The 23,259-nt window shown below is 37.8% G+C and overlaps 1 protein-coding gene across 2 annotated transcripts in view; it reads right to left on the reverse strand.

Annotated features, from left to right (window-relative positions):
* Positions 1–23,259, reverse strand: part of TMTC2 (transmembrane O-mannosyltransferase targeting cadherins 2) — a 256,976-nt gene that overhangs the window by 69,466 nt on the left and 164,251 nt on the right. For both annotated transcript variants that reach the window (XM_075057986.1, XM_075057985.1), the window contains exons 4-7: positions 20,501–20,615; positions 8,247–8,332; positions 7,192–7,376; positions 5,422–5,500 (exon numbers count right to left, since the gene is read on the reverse strand). In XM_075057986.1, the coding sequence (XP_074914087.1) occupies positions 5,422–5,500; positions 7,192–7,376; positions 8,247–8,332; positions 20,501–20,615 (465 nt within the window). The remainder of the gene's footprint in view (positions 1–5,421; positions 5,501–7,191; positions 7,377–8,246; positions 8,333–20,500; positions 20,616–23,259) is intronic.

A 23,259-nucleotide genomic window follows, 5' to 3' on the forward strand; every position in this document is an offset into this window, starting at 1 on the left:
AAACTAAGAAAGCCTGAGAACCTGGAGAAAAAACCCCTGGTCTCAAATATTGCATCCACTACCCCCTCAGCAATCCACTGCTGTAACCTTCATACCCAGCTTGAATCCCTCAAACAAAACCAAGTGAAAAAACAGGAGACGTTGCAGTCAGCCCAGAGATTTATACTCAGCTTAGGACAGCAGATATAAACTACCATAAAAGTCTCAGAGGGGGAAGAGTTAAAGTAGCAGGATGGGAGAAAGGAGCGGGAGAGAAGGAAGCACAGCCTTTTACTCCCATCACTGTTGGAGTGGACTCCATTCTTATTTCCCTAGAACATATAATAAAATATACATATGAATGAAAAAAACCCCTTTTTTTCCACCAAGCTAGTTTTAAAAGAAAAAAATTTTGTAATGTACATTTAGTAAGAAATTGTCAGTAAAGCTTCATGAGATGCATAGGAAGCACACTGATGACTGGAGCTCAGACAAGTGCAGGTACCATGCTCTGCTTAAGTTATGATGTGGGATATGTATTTCACAGCTTAATCATCTTTGGCTCTTAAAAAGTAAGTCTTGCACAGCATGAACTGTAAAAGTATACCAGCAAAAGTGTTTCTTGGAGTTCTAAACAATATTTAAAAGTAATTCAATAAAAAAGCATTTAATGGGAGCAGGGGGCAAATGGGATAGGAGCCTTAACAATATTAACAGGTTTGTACAAACAGCCACATCCACCCAGAAGCATAATCAAATAAAGCAATAGCTATGTTATAATCATCAACACAGAAAGTCTCTCTGCATGCTAAGCCTTTGTACTTATGATGCAAACCTCTGCGCCAGATGTAAAATCTGGCTCCCCTTTCCTGTTCTGTACCTGACTGCCACTTGCATATGATTTGTTTTCTGTCCATGTGCAATGTAGCAGATTAGCAAGGAGAAATCTAAACTCTAAACTGTGCATCATTAACTGTATTCACTCCTGCACTGTTAGCTTCTTTTGTAACTCGCACTTCTCATCAAAAATGTTTGCAAGGCTTTGCATTAAATGCATTTGAAAATAGACCTTCAGATGTTAGTTGGCAAGGGCAGATGAAGTGCGATCAAGACATTTGTCTTTATGGCAGTATCTTGCCAATCTAAACCTGAACAATGCCACCCCAACATCTTTCTTGTTACTGTTCGGTTTTAAAATAAAGCCTCCATGGTCCACCTCACACCACTTAACTGGCAGGAGTATGAATTACTGTAGCAGGTGGGCCAGTGTGGTTTTAAAAGCAATGTAATACAATCAACTGTACAATATCGGATTTCAAGGAACGCAAAAGACATCTAGAGCAGAGGCTGATCCTTAAGCAATACTAATATTGGCATTAAAGTGTTCAAGATCCCAGAGGGACCATTTTATCTTTTGACCCCAGGCTTTAATTGAAACTTTAAACAAAATATATTACCTATTTAATGCAGCTGAGCTGGACTCTGGCCTTTGTAGTGCATGTTGCTATGCCAAGCAAATTAATCGGTGTAACCTTAGCATGTACTTTTTAATTTACATCAAAGAAATATGACATGGAGAAAATAAATACCAAGCCAACCCTATACAGCTCGTTGAATAATTATTTTGCTTCTAGTTTTAGAGTTTTAATTTTTAGCTGGTTTGGGTTCTTTTAAGAAAAAAAAAAATGAAAAGGTTTTACTTCTTGGTACAAAGCCAGAGAAACATATGGTTTCTTTAGCTGAGTTGTTGCACACCTGGCAAAATAAATCACAGCAACAGGAGACCAGAATCTACCCTGCAACTTTTCATATGCACAAACTTAGAACATCTGATGCTGGTATTCTGGCCCTGCCTTTTGTACCATGAATAAATGCAAAGTCAAATGGATGGCTTGCTTCGTGAGCCCCAATACTTCTTTTTCCTTTAAGAGGCAAGTTACTCTGGAGTTTTAAAGGATGAGAGTCAGCTGGGCAGACTGGCACACTGGAGGAATGAGTCACTGGGTCTGTCAGAGCAAAAGGCCAATAGAAGCAAGCACAGGAAAAGAAGTGTAACACAAACAGGGAAAGCAGGTGGTGTAAAGGCTTAGCACTGTTGGAGTGTTAATGCTACTGCACTCGCAGTGCTGGAGTTCAAACCCTAATTCAGTTTAAACAGTTTGTCTCCTGTTTATTCTCTTTCGAGCATGTCATGTACCTCATACAGGGAAAAAAGCCTCCAGAAAATCTTCAATGACATGATTGAGTAATTATTAAAAATTAGAGAAAGCACTGTTTTCTTACATCACATGCCAATATGCAACAATACATGTGCCACTGAACCAAGCAGGGCGATTGCCAGAGACTCAGAATACGTTAATCGGAGTAACAACTGCAGCAGATAATCCTCAAACTGTAACTGTTCTTGGGTTTCATGATAAGCCGTGAAGACTTTCTCCACACGTAGAGGCAGGGAAGGATCCTTCCTTCCCGAACAGATGGGGAGCACTCCCCTGTTTCGCCCCCTTCCTCCCCAGCAATGAGCACAGGGTGAGTGGGCACAGCGCGGGTCAGGTTCATGCAGTTCCAAGCGCACGAGACAGGACTGGCCTATTTCAGTTCCTCTAGTCTGCCTTTTAAAGGCAAGAAGTAGGCAGACAAGTTTATGTGATGCTGTTTATCAAAGAAAGTGTTACAGCGAACGTGTTTATAATTTTCTCTCGAACATCAAAACAGAAATAAACAACCCAGGCGGCCCTCTGATGCCCAGTGACACGGTACAAGCTGCAGAGCGGATGTACTCCTGATAATGGATGTGGTTGCCTTGTCCTCCTGTCACACCCGATCCAAAGAGATGACTGAATAGGTGTTCAGGATTTATCTCACCCAATTTGAGCTAGCAAGTCTAAGCTAGTCATCTCGGCTCCTTTTACAGCAAAAGTATGCTTGCAGGGGATTATTTGTATAATCTAAAATAAACGTCTAAGTCAGATGGGCTTTATTACTCCCCAGAGGTATCTTTTTCACTATAAAGTGAGCAGAGCTACGTAGCTCTGTCTTGTCATCTAACCTTTACGCTATTACAGGTAGGAGAGACTAACCTAACTAAAGTTACATGTGGACACATCCAGGACAGCTTTAAACAAACCAGTCTGAGTCCTGCTGTTAATACAGCTGCACTGCATTCAAATCAAATCACTACCCGACTCTTTTACGTAGCCTCTTGGACTGCCTTTGCAGCATGGCCAACACGCCACACCTCAGCAAGTAGTGTGCAGCAAGTTCTGGTTTCCCTGCAACAGCAACCAAAATACAAATACATCCTACGTTAATGACAAGTCGTTCTTTACAGAGCTCCGTAATAGCCTGTTGCTCTTTGCAATAGGCTGAAAGGGGCTAAGGCAATCTCAGTTGACCCTAACTTGTTGTGCCGCGAGGACATCCATGAAGTGCCAGTGGCGGCCTAAAGGAAAGAGAGTCCAGAATAAGGGCTAAGCAGTGGAGGGGGGAAGCGTAGCCGCAGCCAAGGCCAGGCAAAGGACTGAGCTGGTCTTTGTGTTCACTATCGCTCTGTGAGTTAATAAATGCAAATCCCAGGAACAGAGTGAACTTGGACATCATGGACTGCGCTTATAAAGGAAGCTGAGAATGGCCTCCTGAACCTAAAAAAGTAACCAATGAGCAAAAAAGTAAAAAACTAAAGAATCTTACAGGTCATAGTGGTTCTAAAGGGAGCATCTATTCACGGGAAAAGAAAAGGGTGGCACAGGCCTGCTTTGTGAAGGAACAACCATCATGCTAGAAACAGCATTGGTTTAAATTTTCCAATTTCTGTACTTCTGCGGAGCACTTTTATCAGAATTATGAACATATATATCTGCACTAAAGAGGGCAGTCAAACTTCAGAGGGTTTGCTGGAGCACGGCAGTACTTCAATGATCACTACAGGACACCAATAGTATGTAGAGGCTTAATTCTCAGAGTGGTGACTGTTGATAACCTCACCAAGTTTATCAGCAAATGCTGATAAATAGAACTGATAAAACAATAGTTCATCTAAGACTCCCTATGAACAAAAGCACGTGCAATAATCAACTTGTGTGGTTTAGGGATGTTAGCCATTTGCATTAATCTGATAAAGGTCAGCATTCAGGGAGAAGCAACTCTCCATTGAACTGTATGAACTGTTAAGGAAGTGTTTATACTATTATTGACATTAAATTGACATTGACATTGAGAAGTACTCAATTTAGCATTTACAGAGATTTGCAAACTCGTAGCATCAGTTACAACTACAATTTTAGAAATTTTTTTTCCTAAGCCCAGGTACTTGTAAGGAGATAATAAAAGATGCCTTTCCTAAATAAGCAGAGAAGAGTGAGTGGTGCCTCCGTTCAACAACTGTGTCAAACCAACTGGTATAAACCAATACATTCCCTTGTATTTTAGGCATCGGGAGGGGGAAAAAAGGCCACAAAACCCTACGTGCTTCCTATTGATGCTAATTGTTTCTTCGTATATTTTTAATTGCTCTACTTTTAACTACTTTAAAAGCATCTTACATCCTTTTCTATCCCAGATGGGCACTCACAAAGTCTACTGGGCCAGACACTGAGGTTGCTTAGCAGAAACATATGCCCTTTCAAAGAGAATTCCACTTAAAAGCATCTCTGGAACAATGAAGAACCTGCCCTCTTGTTTACAGATCTGAATACTATAAATAATAATTCATATTATCTTCTTTCTTTTATCTCTTTAATGTATCCTGTATAAAGATATGATGAAGAAAATGAGGAGCTGAAGTTAGAGTTGAAAAACAAAAAAACACCTCAGCTAAATTAATTTAATTAATGTACTCAAGGGACTCTGCTAAAATTTTGAAGGACAGATAGGCTGGTCCTGGAAGAAGAATTCTCTCACTGTAGATGTCTAACTAACAGTACATCAGCTGGGAAATAAGTTTTTGGCACAACCTGCAAAAATATCCAACTACCTCTGTGGGCCTGTTTGGACATTTTGTCGGTTTACAAGGAAATGTAACATTTTATGTTACAATCAATCTCACTCCATTTTCTATGAAGTAAAAACAATTTCTTCTTAGTTTCAAAGATGACTAAATGGGAGATTAAAAAAACCCATATGAATTGCGCACGAGGTCTCCAAGATAGTGGATGAGAGATTCTGGAGGCAGAGAAAAACCCCATGTGTTCTAAATGTACAAGTGCTGCATGGACACTCTGAAAGATATCTCGTATCTAACAGTCTCATCATCTATCGTGCCTTATCCAGCACTGCAATCGCTGGCATTTAAACTCTGAACCTGGTTTGGCTCATATCTACTGAAGGCAATTATTTTGTTTTCATTAGCTAATTCATTTGAGCACCAGTTACCTGGCTAAGCTCTTTTGTTTCACCCTGCCTGACTCCTCAAGTATCTTTCAGAAGCACTAACAATGCACTTACCCATCATGTTGTATAAGCTCTGTGGTGCAAACTGCCTTGGCATTTTCTGTATTGCTTCTTTGTAAACCGTAAGGGCATCCTGAAAAGAAACATACAAGTGGGACAATTCATTAGTAAAGCACCAATTTCAAAAGCAGTCATTGACATATAAAGTAAAACCAAATTATCTTCCTTCCCCAAAATGAAAGGTGCAGAGAGAAAGAAAACTCATTGGCATCACAAATGTCACAGAAAGTTCACATTTCTCATTTACAAAAGTTTTACCAAATTCAGTGAAGCTCATTGACAAGAGATCAAATTAGTTCCAATATTGCAATTATTTTTCCAGATGGAAATAAAAGAAACATTTTTTTTAAACCCCTCAATGACTCATGAGTTTATAAACATATATAAAGCCCTCTAGGCTGTCAGAGAATATGGAATAATATCAAACTGCAGACAAAGGACTTTCTGATGACTAAGCTACAGTAAGTGACCTAAAACTAAAGAAATCATTGTCTAGTGCCAAGTAATAACAAAACATAATCCTCACAACTGAAGTCTGCTCCACAGAAAGAATGAGATGGACTATAGTGTCAAGAATGCCAAAATTGGATTCCCTTCACAAATGTGCTGTGCCTTGAATTACTTGATCGCACATTTATGATTCATTCAGCACTTAGGATGCTTACTGGTCAGTCTGCATCATTTTCTACATCATCCCATTGAAGAGTCGCAGTCTGTGAAGGCTGAAATATGCTTGAAAAAACCCTAAGTGTATGGCCAAATCAAGGCTGGGTCAGACTGCAATGACCACCAGGCAGAAATCTGATGGTTTATAGTCTTAAAATCCCTCACACCTCCCAGGCATTGCACTCCAGCTCTACACTCTATTGGCCATGCAGACAACATGCTGCTGTTCTCTTATCTTTATGGATGTATTAGCTGTCTGTGTTTTAACCAATTAGTAACTGCCATCTGACAGAGCTGGATTCAGCAGACAGATGACAGAGAATCTATAGAGTTTGTGCATGACTAATCTTAAACAGCTGAGGTAACTGTCGCAGTCAAGAAGAGTTATGTGGATCAAAACCATGTGTGACTCCTGTTCTGAAGTATGCCTGGCAATGCAAAGAGAGAATGACTTTCTTTCAAATACTGCTAAAGGTCAAAACTCAAGCAAATGTCCAGTTTTAGTAACTTCATCAGGGAGAATGGAGAGGAATCACAAAAGTCACGTTTGCACACGTAAATGAGATGGGATGGGTTGGGTGCAGCGTACAGTTACATTAAAAATATCCAACCCACTTTAGCACTTAGGTCAAGATATCTGAAAAGAGCACATAGTAGGATGCTTTTAATCCCTGAAGTTTTGAAGTGTCCCAACTAGGTCTTATTTTTGGAGACTCAAAAGCAAACATAAATGCATTTTTTCAACTTACTCTATTTTGATTTAAAAAGTCAGTACACTTTAGGTCGGCTGGTCTGTAATCAGGCTATAACCTTTGCATACCAGCCATGGGGACAAAGCCAAAAAGAATGAATTAACATATATCAGATGCAATCATTGCTAATGTTGACTCTGACATCAGAACATCACACTGCTAATTAACATCATCACACCTGTGTCTGTAGAGAACAAATATTCTCTGTAGAGAACGTTATTCTTGATTTGGTGAAATTCAATCAATTTGTGCCTGTGATGTAGTTTGAAAATCTGAATGGAAGCAATAGGTACTATTTATGTATGAAGGTTTTATCATTATATTGTAGACAAATCTACAGTCTTACCTCATAGTGTCCTTGTTCATGAAAAAGTTTTCCTAAGTTATAAAGACAGCTCGTAACAGAGCTTTTATGAGCATGAGGATCTTTCAAATTTTCATCAGGGATCTCTGAACACTTCAGGAAAGTCCTCCTGGCTTCCTCTGTCTTCCCTTGGTTCATCAGGATGATACCAGTATTTAAATAGGCAGCTGTGAAGAGGCAAAAAATGTTATCTTTTAATGGGGTTCCATTTTGTTTTATCTAATCTTTTTTTTTTTTTTACTTCAAAGTAATACCTGAAAGAGATCCCATGGTTATCTAATTTGGCTTTTGTATAATATAGATCAATCACTGGTTTAAAGAGGAACATATAAGAGGTAAAAGTTCAAAGACAAGGAAAGGAGAAAGTGGCTATAAAGACTGAGGAAGGAGGGAAGGGAACACTGGTTAGGCAGGGTGCTGAATATCGTTCCTCTTATTCGGAATGTATCAAGCATATAGTGTCATTGTTTGAAATGTTACAAAAATATATACATATATTTATACATATATACGTGTATGTGTATATATGCATATATAGAAGATTTAATACTGAATCTACAAAAAAGTCAGCAATTGTAAAAAGCACCCACTTAATTTTGGAACCTGTCACTGGCAACATCCTATGGATTATTTCCTATTTCCCCCAGGCAAGAAAGGAAAAATGAATGGACTTCAAAAATATTTGTATTATTCATCACACCATATATAAAAATCAAGGACTGGCTGTAAGAAACAGAAAACAGGAGCCTGAAAATTTGGACAGTAGCATGTGTGGCTCACCACCCCAGATCAGAAGCATCTTAGGTTCTAGCAGTGCTGCCCAGTGTTAATTCATTATTTGCTTCTTCCCTGCAGCACATTAAATGTGGTTGTTGACTAATAAACACTTGCTTTCAACTGAAAAGTGCACAATTTCATCTTTTGCTTTCCAAATGAAAAACTTCTGAAGAAAATAGAAAGTGATATTGAAGACTAGGAAGATTTCCTTAAAAAGCTATAGTCAATATTATGCAAGCTCGTATAGTTGAAATACTTACAAGCTAGTGTGGGTCTGCTACCAATGGCCAGTTTATAGTAATGCAATGCCTCCGAAAACCTGCTGTTTTCTTGAAGTAGTAGCCCTCTGCATAACGACAAAAAAAAAAAAAAAAGAAAAAGAAAAGAAGAGAGGGAGGTTACTGAAAAGAGTAACTTCAAAATAAATATTGAAAACAAAACTAAGGTAACAAAGAAAAATATGCTGACTGGTATTTCGGAGATATAACAACACTGCATATTACTAACAATTCAGTGGGAAAATTATTTTGTGTGAAAACAGGATTAATTCTTAGCCATCAGGTGCATCCATACAGCTTTAACAAAGCAGATGTTAAATGAAATAGTTTTGGCTTTCTTGGAAATCAGGAGATTCATTTACTCAGTTGAGAAAATGGCAGACTGTGGGACTTTTTAAAGCGGATGGAGTATGGCAGAGGTATTTGTAACTAAGACATTCATGTTTAGCCTGTCGTCTTTTCTTGACTTGAAATAAGCAGATCTTTTTCAAATGCACAGTAAAGTTAACCACCTAACACTTCACACGTATTACCTTAACCAGTCCCCTTGTCGAGCAATATCACTAGATTATTCACTGTACAGCTAAGCACCTACATCAGTTCATTTTTTTTCTTGTCTTCTTTCAGCTCTGAACAAATTTAATAACTGAAGACATATCAAAATTGGTACCGAATACTTCAAGTTACTTTAATTAAAGCTTTTAAGACAAGCATCCTTGTGAATTACAATTTACACCAGCCACCCACAAATTTCTGAGAAATAAGTGGTCTGGACATTATTGAAATGAATTTACAATTGTATTCTTAAATGAAGGCTCAAAGCATCAGTGTTCCCAAAGTTTTAGAAGACTGAAAAAAGCATATGAAAATATATTAAAATCACAAGGATTTAAAAATCCTTAAAAATTAGTCATTTCAGGGTAGCAACTCAGACCTTATTATCCACGGGTAGATGTCCCTCTTCATATACCTCAAAATATCTGGGAAAAAAATAAATGTAGCTATTTCTTTTAGGTGGGAGGGTTATCATATCTATTTGCAGTTTCCCTAACCTACAGCAATTTTCTCTTCTTCCTCTATGCTTTTATCTGCTGATAGCTTTTCAAACTGCAAAGAGCTTGGACTTCTTCCATCTCCAGTCTCTAATCAGAGATATTTTTTCCCTCCAAAATCTCAGGAAAACTTTTTGAATTAAATCAGCAGACTTTGGGGCAAGAAAAAAGTAGGGCAGTTAGCTAAAGAAGTAGCCAGCGTCTATGTTGTTTGCTTCCTATCACTGGGTTAGGATTTAACAGAATGGAGGAATACATCCTCTTTTTTTCTATACTATCTACCAGAACCACATGGCCTTGTTTTTGAAACTGTCTCTCAAATAACTTCGGATTAGGTAGTAAATCACTTTGAATATTAACAGAACTTACATTTAGTTGGTGCTTGCAGTAATGTAAGCAATGAGGAAATAACATTCAGGATACTTTTTGGTATGGCCCCAAGGTTTTTAACTACTGTCAAGTGTCTTGCAGGTGGCAAGAGGTATGATCATCAGGACAGTGATAACATTTTCTAAATTTTCTAGAACCTGAATTTTGTTTACTCTAAAAATTTTTATAGACTGTAATTACTCCAAGGAAAATTATTTTGATCTAGCTTTCTATTGATAGCAGTAGATTTAACACAAAAACAAATGAGTTGCATGGTCTGACATTTAAGCTGCTTCTCACTTTTTAAAAAACAAATTTATCAAAAACATTTCATTCTTATTTTAGTTCTAGAATAAATTATATCACATATTAAGAGAAGTAATACAGTAATTGGTCAACTTGAACAAAATAAATTACTTTGGTAAGTGTATGACATTTGTGCTTTTTGGATTAAAAGAACTTTTATTTGTAATTATTACCAAATTAATCTTCTGTGCTGCTCTAGTACTGGCGCTCTTGATGAATTACTTGATACTTTAAGGTGTTTTTTTTCCCCACTCCGCTTCCAGAAGTTGTTCCATTAACATTCTCTCATACATACATACATATATATATATAACCCAAGCTGCTCAGATGCAAGATTGAGTACTGAATTCCAGCAAATAATTAGTCTTTTATTTCTATTTGTTATGAGGTTTGGTAGAAGAAAAAGAAGAAAGGATATAATCTAAAAAACCTTAACAAGGCATGAAACTGCCTCTTTTTCTTGTGAAATTGGTCCTGATCGATAGCTGGTTTTCCCTGTGGCTTCTGACAGTACAAAAATGACTAGATTTATGAGTCTCTAGTTCTAGTTGCAGATTAAACAGTCAGGAAAAGGCTTAAAGGAAAATTAAAAAGTAGTATTTTTAGTTGAATAAAATTAACACTTAGGGGAACTGGCTTGGATGTTCACCTATGAAGGGATAAATAGTTACTTAAATAGATAAAAAGTTAAGATGATGAATGTTGCATTAAACTTGCAAAGCATTCCTGAATTTACAGTGAATATTAGGGGAGTTTAAAGAGCAGTTATATTTCACTTCCAAGACAAAAAAATCAGATCCTCTCTAGCTTTAAGCTTAAACAAAATGTAGGCCCATAAATATGCTCACCAACCTCAATCTAATTACTCACAAAATGCAACTAAAACTACACCCAAACACTTCAAATTTAGTTCCTGCCAAAATTAATACTGTCTGTGAAATGTCCTACTTCTCTTTTGAGAGCATCGGTTATACTCCCGGTCTCTAACTACAGTATTGCTCACTATTACTTCCACAGCTCTATTGTCTCATTCACCACACAGAAGGAATAGAAATGAGCAATACTTCAGTTTTGCTTCTGTCTCCAGTTTCTACAAGTAAAACACCACCACCTTCTTATAAATATTTACCTTTTGAGCAAACTACAAAATAAGCCCTAGGATCAAATGACAAAGTACTGTTTATTTCCAAATTAGTTCAAGAAAATCTGCAAGTCCTCAGGTCCTATATTCTCCTTTCCATTGCTGCATTTCACAGCATCTAAGCCATTTCCAAGACAAAAATCTCGCCGATTTTCAGCTAGGCATTACATCTGAGAGGCAGACCCGAGGGTCTGAGGAAGAGCGCAGTTCAGCCTCGATACCACGTTGCTAAATCAGTGGACCTGATCGGCGGAGACAGCGGGGCGGGTGAAGAAATGGCAACCGAAGGGAAGGCCCCTGGGAGTGGAGGAGGGATCTCAGTCTCCGCGCTCTCTGCCGGCCACTCCGGCAACACCGAGTTCAGGCAGCAAGTCCTGGGGTTGCCTCTGAAAGCGGCTGGCCCTGAAAATTGTTCACCGTTGTCAAGATGAACACGAAGCAAAGAGATAGGCTCAAGCGAGGAGTATCTGAAGGGAGCATGCCCTTCACGACACGATTGTAAAGAGGGCATACTACCAAAAGCGTCCGTTCGGCACTTGAAAGTTCTTTCCAAAGAAGCTGAGAGGTGGAACACAATTGCCTTTGCAGTCTGTTAAGTTATATTAACAACTCTTCAACAAGCTTCAGCTGGAAGTTTGATTATATATTCTTTCCTTCTCCTTCAGAAATTGTGAAGTATGGGTTATTTTGCCACAGAAACACTTCCTTTTTCATGGGAGTTGACTTTGGAGTCTCTTTCACTTCACAACAGAGGCCAAAGCCATGAGAGCAAAGTTCCGTATGCCTCCTATGTCTTATTTTCACATGCTTTAGCATTTACTATCTTCCTAGATAGAGAATTTTCAAAGATACTCAAAATTACTTTAAAATCACTAAAAAAACCCCTGAAGTGTCTTTATAAAGATACACAAAAAGCAAAATTTGAAATAAAACTTTTCTATGCCAATTCAACTAGAGAATTGCAAAACATCTTTCAAGCAAACTGACCATGGTTTATCAGAAAGAAGTTGTGGTGTCATAAGTTAGGAACTAATAGGTGCATAATCACCATAGCAAACTAAGCCTGCAAGAAATGAGCTGACTCACTACGGAATAGAGGAGCAGACAGAGGCAGATGAAGTGAGACCCACAGGCTGTCACAATGAAAGTCCATGACCTCCTTGAAGTTCTTAGCATCTGTTTGTTCAGCCCCATTATCAAAATCCCAATTCCTTCCTTCCTTCCTCCCTTCGACAACCCGTTACGCTCCAGCTGATGGCTAGGGTTGAAGTCAAAAACTGGCAACGGCAGATGGAGTCTGTGCTTCCTTTTCTACTGGCTCTCAAAACTTTGAGAAAAAAATTAGTTCCTTTCCACTCACCTGGAAAGGCGTGATAATGGATTAACGGTCTGTAAAAAATGGCAAACTCCTCCTAAAAAAGTTTTGGTGCATGCATATATCCATCTTTTCTGGGGGGTGACACACACAAAGACTAAATGTTTAGCCAAAACTTCCCAGTTTGGCTAGTAAATTTTTCTAATTGCACAATCAATGTAAAGTTTGTTTGTCATGCTTATTACTACACTTTATTACGTTGAAGACATCTTTAAAAAGTTCAGGGTGCATTTGTAAAGCTCAACAAATACATAGTTGTACTCCCATTTCCTTTTAAAGGAGACGGTTGATTTTAATCTCATATTGCCACTTCATCTATAGTAAATACAAGGAAAAAAAAAGTTTGCTCTGAATGACCAATTTCTAGATGCAGAGGAAGAACATCCCTCAGCTGGAGTTCACACCTCGTGGGCACTGCCGAGTCTCCAGTAGCTCACTCCTCCCAGTGGCCTGGGCAGATGGCTACATATGGAAGTTCCTCCTACAGCCAAGAGTGGATCTGTTCTTGACATGCCTTTCCCCTTCTTTGTTCGCACTTGGAAATGATAACTGCTGTTTGGAGATTGCTGGCAGGGGGGAGAAGGAGCAGACAGAAAAAATACAAAAGCAGCGATACAGTGCAAAGCATTGAACATAAGCCAGTGGTGGAGCAGAGCAATTGGCAAGCATTGAGTACGTACCTATCTTTTGTAGTTATAGAGACACAAAGCCTTCCTTCTTCCTTACGCAAGGATGAGCAAAGGAACGCAAGTCCTTGAAAGAAGGACACTTGATACAGAAGAGTAAGCTCATGTGATAAACTTGGATGAAGAGCTTAAAGTCTTCTGGCACTTTTTAATAGATTTTCTACAGTCGCTAAGAATACCAAGCTAAATAAATAAAAAAGCATAACCCCAAAATGCCCCCCAAAAAAACGAAACACAGGAGCGGTTTCTTCAAGTTTTCAGTTCCAAAACTTTCTTTCTCCCCAGTCCACCTCCCAGTTGTAAGGCAGATAAATTAAAATGCTAATGGAAACATGCAACTTCCGTTCAAAGAAAGTTTACTGACATAAGTGGGAAAATATGAAGCCTATCAAATGGAGGGAGGGTGGGGAGGAAGCCAGTGGCTCCTTTAGCCTAGTAAGACAAGTACTGTGGAAAAATAAAGTTTCTCTCTAGAAACACATCAGGATGAAATTACTTGGAAAAGAAAGAGCTACTTACACCATACAACACAAAGTGAACAGTTATAAATTGTCCATTAATTAATTTAGGATTAATTAGGAGACAAGTTCTAACTATTACAGTAGCAAGATTGTGGAACAACCTTTTTGCGTGTGTTGCTTCTACCTAATTTTACAGTGGAGTGTGAATCATTTATGAAACGGAGGATATGTGCTGGCTGCTTGCAAGAGTAGCAGAGTTCACCCAGTGACTTAGGAAGTGTCTCAGAATCCGGTTTGACTAATAGGAAGAAAAATAAGAAGAAAAAAATGAGACACAAGTTCTGGCTATCTAGAAATGATGCACATCACTTCTATAGACAGAATTGCTCATTTAAATATGTGGAGGAAAACATTTCCCCCAGATGAGTTCTTTGCAACCATCCTGAATTCTTTAAGCTGACAACTTTTACCTATCTTGCTTGACCAACAACTTGAAAAATCTTCCTGTCTTTCTTCTCTGCCTGGGTTTTGACCTAAAGTCACTGAATACTAATGGCACAAAACTGTTTTCAGGGACTGGAAAGCAGTCACAAAATATAAACAGGCAGTAGACAGTCTACTGTTTTCCTCAAGTTACATATTAATTTCTTCCTGTTGTAGTCCTATTAAAGCCAGCTGGTCTACTTACAAAACAAACTCTTGTGACTAAAGTTGGCATAAATTGACCAAGTCCAATACACAGGAACCATAACTGTCATGAAGGTTAGTGAAATATTTATAAAATTTTCAAGCCAGGTACAATATTGATATAGTTTAATCAATTTTGTTTACTGGTTGACAACAGCTAATACAGGGCCTGTTAGCTAGTATTTTGCCATGACTGCAGTTCATCCATGCCTCAAGCTCCATTCATCCCATTGATTTCAGGTGGGATTATCTACAAAAAACTATATTTACCTAAATGCTATGCTAGCAAAGAAATAAATGGAAGAAAATCGTCTTTTATTCCCCACACAGATGTGTCTCCAGCCACACAGCAATAGAGAATGTGCTTTGCCTAAGGCAACTCTTTCACTGTCATTTGCAAAACCAGTGGGTAGAAAGACAGGTATGGATGTTACAGCTGCCAAGTACATGAAACCATTAAGTTTCATCTCTAATTAAGGCTTTTTTGTTTTGTTTTTTTAAGGAAGCAAGCCATTTAGCTACTCAGCCAAATGAGCACTAACCTTTTGCAAGAATCTATAACTAGGTTTCATTAACAAGTCAATCATTAAGAAGCAGTACAAACAGGGAACATGTTTAATGTTTTCCAATAACATCCTGTTAGGAAATATGTAAACGGAACATAAATCCTACTTCTTTTAATCAATAAGAACCCCAAAATACCCAGTAGGCACTAACACAGAATGACCATTCCCTTTGCAGAACTCACTAAGAACAGTCATCCATAACACTATTAGCAAAAAAAAATCAAAACAAAACAATCACCCCCAAAACAACCTCTAGTCTTTCAGATAGTGCAGTCAAAACTCTGTCATGTTCTCCCAGATCTAGGGCAGAGCTTTCCAAACGCTAGCAAACTGGTGGAAAAATATAGTCCTGTTCTTTTCTCTGTTACTAGGCAGTTCGGTTGGGATTACTACCATTTCAGCACCGCGTCAACTCTCACAACCCCTGTTTCCTTGACAGAGGGAGGGCTGCCATAGGGATGAGCAGTAGCATTGCTCCTGTCTTTCTTCTTCCTCTGGACACTGGCCAGTGGCATGCTGTGCCAGCAGTCCTCAAACAAGACGTCCATTCCCCCTCACGTGCCCCAGCAGTCAACGTAGGTTGAGAGCTGGACAGAATTTCTCACAAGAGGGTCCTTTTATGAAACTGAATGGCGGGGTCCAACAATTATTTTCCTTATTTTATAAAATGAAGAAAGTTTATGTAAGCACTATGGACCACCACAATTTCAAATACTGAGACGTGTAATTGAATAGTTAGGTCACTGAATGCATTTCAGCTCTCAATCTTACTTACAAAAACATCTGTACTTCACACAGGTCCTACAGAGAGTCCCAAAGCAGAGTTCTGCACTGCAGGACACCACCCGTCACCTCAGGGACCTCCGGGTGCTACCTCAAGAGCCGCTCGCACAATACAGCAAGATTTTATCAAGACAGCTTTGGTTACAGTAAGACACAAATTTCAGCTGCTATCTTTGACAGAGGAAGAGCTAGCTGGCAAAGCAGAGATTAATTCCAAACAGGTTTGCAACAAGTTTGTATTCACAGCTGAGAAAAAAATAATCAAGTACTTAAACAGACAGCAGACGACACATCCTTATTGCTTTTTAACCCAACATCCTGCATTATAAAAACTTCTGGGCTATCAAGGAAGAGGAACCCTAACCTTGACTCATTTCCTACCACGTGAAGTGGTGCGGCAACACTGGGGCCAGTTCAAACACAGCTCAACGCAGGTTTGCAGGTTAGCCTGCTTTTAGTTCTTTCAGTCTCTGATAGCTTAGCAAAGGAGATTTTTATGGCAGCACCCTTAAAAGGCAGAAGCAGAGGGAACACAATTTCAGATGTTATATAGGCTAGCAACAACAGACAAAGAAGAACTTTGCTCATATTGATTTTTACCCAAGGATGTGGAGTTAAACTTTGCATATAAAACACTTCTGCAATCCCAGACTTTACAGAATTAAAATTTCAGCTACTATTGAAGACTTTAGATAACAGAAATCTAAAAAAATCCATATTTATTGACATAATACCTTAAGTTTGTTTATGTTATAACCTAAGTAAAGTTTATGGAAATTCATACTTTAAACTTATACAGAGAAATTAAATTATTTGAGTAATAAACTTGTACACACAGCCCTTTATCACTAAAGGCAAAATGAGATATTTTGGGAGAGAAGCAAGGGGACGGCTGCTTGGTAGAAATTCATCCTTTATAGGACATTGCATACTCCAAAAATACAGTATTTAAAGTAATTAGTATAATTTTAAAGGAATATTCAATATTTATGTCAGATTGTGAACATCCTTAAAATTGTCTGAGAAAGTCTAGGTAATGTAGATTACTAATAGAGATGACAAAAGAATACTCTAAGCACAGCTAGGCCTAAATACAAGTGAAATAATGTATGCAAAACTGCCTTTTGACTGATAAGCAATTTTACTTAAGTCATTAATTAGAAGCAATTTGAAACAATAGAAAAAACCCCATGAGCTTCAGGTAACAATCATAAGGCAACAAAGACTGAAAAGCCAAACCAAACTAAAAGTAGTTTGTTTTTAATCTACTGAACGTTGCCTAGTTTGGAAGAACTACTGTTTTTCTACAGCTCTGTCCTTGGTACTTCACAGTATTAAAATACATGGATTTCTCAGTTAAAAAAAAAAAAAAAAGAAGAAGCATAGAAAGAAATCTCAGTTTATGCTGATTTACTACCCTATGAAATCTAGCTGAAATCAGCAGTACTATATAGCTTTGACAAGTTGGCTTTGAGATTTATTTGTAAAAATTACCTGCACTGTAGTCTCAAGATGTCAGAGAAGTTATTTATAGGAGGCCCCTTTATACGTATTTTTGAAGTACAAACTACCTTATTAAAGTCATATTGTAATACAGTCTCCATTTACAGTATAAAACAACTGAAATCCCTTCTGCACTGAAATTGCTATGAAAATCTCAAATGCTTTCAGAGTTGCCAGGAATTTAGCCTCTGAGTTTTTCATGAGAGTTTCAGATCAGGCTGGGTCACAAACTATCCTGAGGTATAAGCTATGCATATGTTTTACTTATACATACTTGGACCTGAGAAAATGTCCACAGAACAAACCCATTTTAACCCATATCTAAAGTAATGATGAACCACCAACTCAATATTAATGTTAGCAGGAGCTTTTTTTTTCCTTTTTTCCCCTCTTTTTTAAAAATAAATAAAAATAATAATAAAAAATTTTCTGCTGGTCTCTAAAAGTTTAGCAATTTATTTAAGGTTACAGAATTGACACATTTGAACACTATGGGAAATGACATGTTCAGAAGCAGACAAACCTTCAGATGGAGATTAGGTAATTATGTGATCTAAATTAATGCAGTTTAAATTGTCCTAAATGGCAAAAGCAGCTGCAACTCAGAGCCATAAAGTGTAACAGTCAGAAAATGAAAATATGCCACTGAAATCAGCCATTCGTCTCATCTGTTGAATTCTCTAGATTTTAATGCATTAGTAGCCAACTGCTAAGCCAACCTCACATTTTAGATTCTTGAAAAAGAAGGAAAGAGAGATCATCAAATGCTTCTGTTTATGTAGTTTCTCTCTTTGATGGTGACCCATTAAAAATTGTGAGCTAATCCTTAATAATTTGTTCCTCGATCAGATAGCACTGAGATTTGTTATTGCTGTGCATGAACACTGGGCTGCATCTGCCAATTAATTTGTATCAAATACTGAGGCATAAGTGCTAAGAAACCATAAAAAGCATGTGAAATCACAATATATTTAGGATATATTGTGGCCCAAATACAGTAATTAGAAATGACTGTAAGGGTGGTTTTTTTCTAAAGTTCTCCTAAATGACTGTTTCAGTTTCAAAGGCACATACTAAAAAACAGAAACAGCAAATCTAACTGGCCTCTTGTAAGACACATACTCCCATTACAGTATTTTTTGTGAAAGGCTCCCATAGAACTGCATGCCGAGGATGGGCTGAACTTGCAAGGGAGCTCTTCAGAGTTTATGCTTGAAATAATCAATTCATTTGTGGTCTCCTAATATCAAAGCCCACTCCCTTCACCACCTAGTTTTAATGCTGGATATGGAAGTATCCAACACAGCGAAAGATTACAAAACCAAGCAAAATGGTGCAAGATTTTTAAATTTCTACTGAATAACTAATGGTTTTATGAAGCTTTTAAAAGAAAAAAAAAAAAAAGAAAGGATTCTATTGCATTCAAGATAGTAGTAGAAAGGTTAAGAATTAGAGATCCTTTTTTGCATATGCATACATATACACATACTACATAGCAAACACTTCTCTCTGAACATACTTCCTTTACTTTCACAGGTATATGTAAGGTAACTTCATGCCCTATATATTCCAAGCATCATTTGAGTTGAATTCCTTTTGAACAAATTCAGCAGAATTCCAAGAAATCTTCTGTTCAACAGAAATGAAGGTCTGTAGGCATATATTTTGTATATCAATGGAAAGCCGGATGATTATCAGCTTGTTCCGAGAACAGCAAAACTACTGAAATCTGATTTCTTTTATATGCCTGTCTTCATCACCCTTTCCTCTTCTCTACCCTGGTATTAACTTCAATTTCCCTTTATGACACAGTGAGTGAGTAAGAGACAAAAGTACTGTATAGACATACAAAAAATTATAACAGTTGTAATTTTCATCCCCAAAATGAATGGCATATGAGAAATTTAGGAGTATCAGTCTTGTCACTTTTTTTCCTATATGCTTCTGCTGGGTTCAGAAATTATTTTTTAAATGTGAGCAGGAGTTTCTTCTCAGAAATATGCTTTCTGTGCTCTCCACTGCCTAACAGAGACAAAAAAATTATGTGCATATGTGTATGTGTGTAATTGGATGATTATTAAAAATATACATATTTTGAGATACAAATTTGATTTTGGAACAGAAAGTCTATCCCTAAATTATTTTGAGTTTACGATATGTTTAACTGTAAGGCAAATTAATGAAATGGGCAACTTATTTCTTGTTAAACAAGGAAAAAAGAAGAAAAAGTCTGTTACGGTAAACTTCATTTTCAGATATAAGCAGCCATTTTAAACTGGACTTACAGACAGAACTTTATTTGTTTATTTATTTATTTAAAGAGGCTTACTATTTGCGTTTAGTTTTTGCACACGTCGCTCCTCTCGCACACGTACCTTTCCACCGCCCACGGGACGTTATTTTCATACTCCTACCTAACGAACAGCTGTCACCTGGATTTTGTTCTCTGCACACATCATGAAACAAGAGCGTAGGGGCTATGGAAGGTGACGAGCCTGTCTCGTAGCAGAGCCCCGCTCTGGGGGGCTCGGCCAGGGTGGGTGATGGCAGGAGGGGAAGGAAGGGCGAGCGGTGCTGAGCAGGGAGCGGGCGAGACTCCCAGCCAGGACACCCACCAAACCTGCCCCCTTCCCGCTGGGGCACGCAACACCATCGCCCCTCGGTGAGAAGCTTAGCGCGACGCTAGTTTCCGTGTTCGTGATTTGGTACGTTAATGAGTTGGGAAATCTTTTTCCCTGCTGTGTAATTATTTTGATGCTCATGGTATTTATTCTTTTACCTACCTACAATAGGATTCTAGTAATTAAACTGTCTTGAACCTATGCTGCTCTAAAGTCAGTCACGGGAGAAAAGTAATTTGCTGGTTTAGCATTTCAGACCTCTGGAGCTAACCGAGGGGTATTGGCTTGTGCTAGGAAGTGCTTAAACCCACTACCCCCACCAAGTGTTATACAGACTTAAAAAAGAAGTCTAAATAACACCTCTGTAACTTAGGCGAGTCAGAAACAGATGGAGTGCTACTGTTGCCAGCTCATCTATCTGTACTTTGTTCAGCGTGAGGGGTTTTTTCTTCTTTTAAAGCAAACAGATTTGTAAGTTTACCTTTTCTATACCCAATACGTGAATATACGATAATGTTGACCAAGAAAAGCTCCTGTCCACCCCATAGTTTAAGGAGCACGATTAATGAAATGACTATTACAAAGCAAGAGCTAACATCATCTCCACTTCCAGCAAGTAAATCAATAGCTCCATTCACGACAGGCTTCACAGATGATCCAACCCCAGGAAAGCCATGCATACTTACAAATTATAAAGCATATCAGCCATGTTGCTGCGGTAGTACAAGGCATTTCTATAGGCGCTTTCAGCTTCGGAAATCTTGCTCTGGCTCTTGAGAACATTTCCAAGGTTACCCCATGCTGTCAAGAGGAGAAAACAGTATTCAGAAAGAGCTGCAATCCAATTACACGACAGAGTATCCAAGTATCAGGAAGTTCCTCAGGGAGACAAACTCCACAAAGAAACTATTTTTATGGAAGGGGAGGTTGGTTGGTTTTTTCCTCCCAGTTCTCTGGATCTCTGCATCTTACTGTGAGACTCACATTTCATAGCGGTGATTTGCATACATTCTGCATACATATAGCTTTTGGGTGGGAAAAGGGTCTTTAAGAACAAATATGTCTCTATGCTTTAGAAAGTACTATAGCAAAGGGAAAGGACAGTTTTATTTTATATCACCTCCAAATAAAAATCCCCAGTGTAAAATGCGCAAAGGGGGTATATTCATAGTTTCAGCTTTTTTTTAAGCCTATCTACTCTAAACAGCAAGAAGTTTTCCCAGAGTAGACACAGCTCTCACTGAAGTATGAAAATTGACAAATGATGCAGGAATTGGAAGAACGGTTAGGTAAGTAACCAGGATTAGAAGTATGCCATGTGGTTATAAACATACTACACAGAACACTAAAATGCTTTTTTTTCTACTTGGAAAACATGTGGTTCCTTTCCATACAATTTATTATGTTATACAATGTGCTTTTATATCCCATCTATAAAGGACTTGAGGTAAAAAAATATTTAAGGCTCCACATGTGTTGCCTTTGCAGTTTTGTTGAGTGGCACAAAACCTGTACTTACAAAAGAAACTGGAACTAACATTTTATAGAAAACACAGCCTGTGTTATTCACAATTTAGGAAGCTAATTTAACTGGCATTGTAATTACAGTCTATGTGTATACATGAAAAAAACACATTATGCTTATAAATACATCAAAGTTGTTTCATAAAACAGTTCTACTTTCACAAGTATTTTTTTATGAGCAAGAATAATGGAAAGATGATGCATGTCCTTTCCACCAAACACACAATATATGGCAAACTATTCTTCCCTCCAGATGCACTAACAATAAACGTTAGCTCAAGTAACAGTTAAACTTTGCTTCTTCAGTTACTGAAGCCCTTTTTTTACAGGAATTTGTCTTTTGCAGGAATCAATCTTGAGTAATGCAAACTTTCAATGTAGTTTTAATGTAACACTGCTAAATAGGTTGATAATTATTTCAGGTACGTGTTTTTTCCTTAGAAACTGCATTGCTTGCAAGCTGCTGTGGTTTGCTGCAGAAGCATTCTGCCACAGGGAAGGAAACAGCAGCAAACACAGTGTTTTCCTCTGAGCAGAATAAACTAACCACTGCTGGGAAAAAACTGATGGAATCCTTTTAGGATTCACAAAAAATAATGTCATCCAACTGTGCACAACATATTGTGTAAAGACAAGGAAAAAAAATACAGTATTTCCATGAGAAAAGAAGCTATCACTTCTGTGAGTCACTTCATTTTAGCCTAGTGTTTCATAAGGTGAGAAATAATTGAAAAGTTATTTATCACTAAATTGACAAAAGTCACAAAAATGTTCCATCATTCTCTTGTTTAATAAAATAAAGCTGCTAAAAATATTCTCAGGTTCACTCAATTTTTACACTCATTGCTAGCATATACACAGAATTCTGAATTTATTTCCCCATTACTGCTACTATTCTTTTTTACACGTAGAAAACATTTTGGAAGCAGCAATCAAGGTGACTATCCAGCTTGTAAGCATTAACATTTGTAAGAAAAACAGATTCTTTTTTATTTAAGACTCATTTGTGAAAACATACTCTGACGTTGATGTTGCTTCTGCAGTACATGACCATCCAATTTCCCATAGTTGTATGTTCCACACAATCTGTAGCTACTTTTGTTTTCACTCTGCTCTCCCATAACAGAGCATTACAGCAAATGACCATTTGGACTACTGATAACAATTTCCCGCTATACAGTTACTTGCTCCCAACCACTTTGAAGCTCAGCAAATGAAAGGATCTATAGAAGAATGATTCAGTTCATCTCATCTGTTAGGCTGGAAAAACTCTGTTAACACTGTTAAATATAATAGTTTCTCCTCTACACTTCATTTCCTGCTGTACGCTCTATTATTTATCCGTGTTAATATAATTTTTAAGGCAATACTTTATTTTACATTCTGCAAAATAACCTGTGTCAAGTTTTTAATAGCAATCAATATTTAATCTGCATTACTTTATTTGAAATGTATTCCATTTAGACTTTTGTCTAAACTTGTAAAACTGTGAATGATTAATTTAACTTAATGTGATATACTAGAAGTGACCGTAGCAGAAAATAGCAAACAAAAAACACGATACTCTCACAATTTATCATTAAAAGAAACAGGAAAACCAAGGTCTTTTTACTTCTCCAAACTATAAAAGCTTAGTATAAGTCTTCACATCTATTTAAATACAGAATTAGTTAGATGAATGACCTAGCTCTAGCTGGAGATGAAGATACATGGACCATTTTGTAGAATAAATGCTTATTTGTAGAGATCATACCCACAGCCTTAGAAGTTACGAACAGCTATTATCTGCAGCAACCACATCCTCCTGGTTGTTGGTATGTGAGGGAGAGAAAAAGAGGATGGTCTACATGGAAAAGAGGTTACATCAGCTAGTCAAGGAACTTCACTCCTTTTTTGTCTTAAGTAATGCAACTAATGTTAG

This window comes from Buteo buteo, chromosome 26, assembly GCF_964188355.1.
Source record: "Buteo buteo chromosome 26, bButBut1.hap1.1, whole genome shotgun sequence".
NCBI classification, from domain to species: Eukaryota; Metazoa; Chordata; class Aves; order Accipitriformes; family Accipitridae; genus Buteo; species Buteo buteo.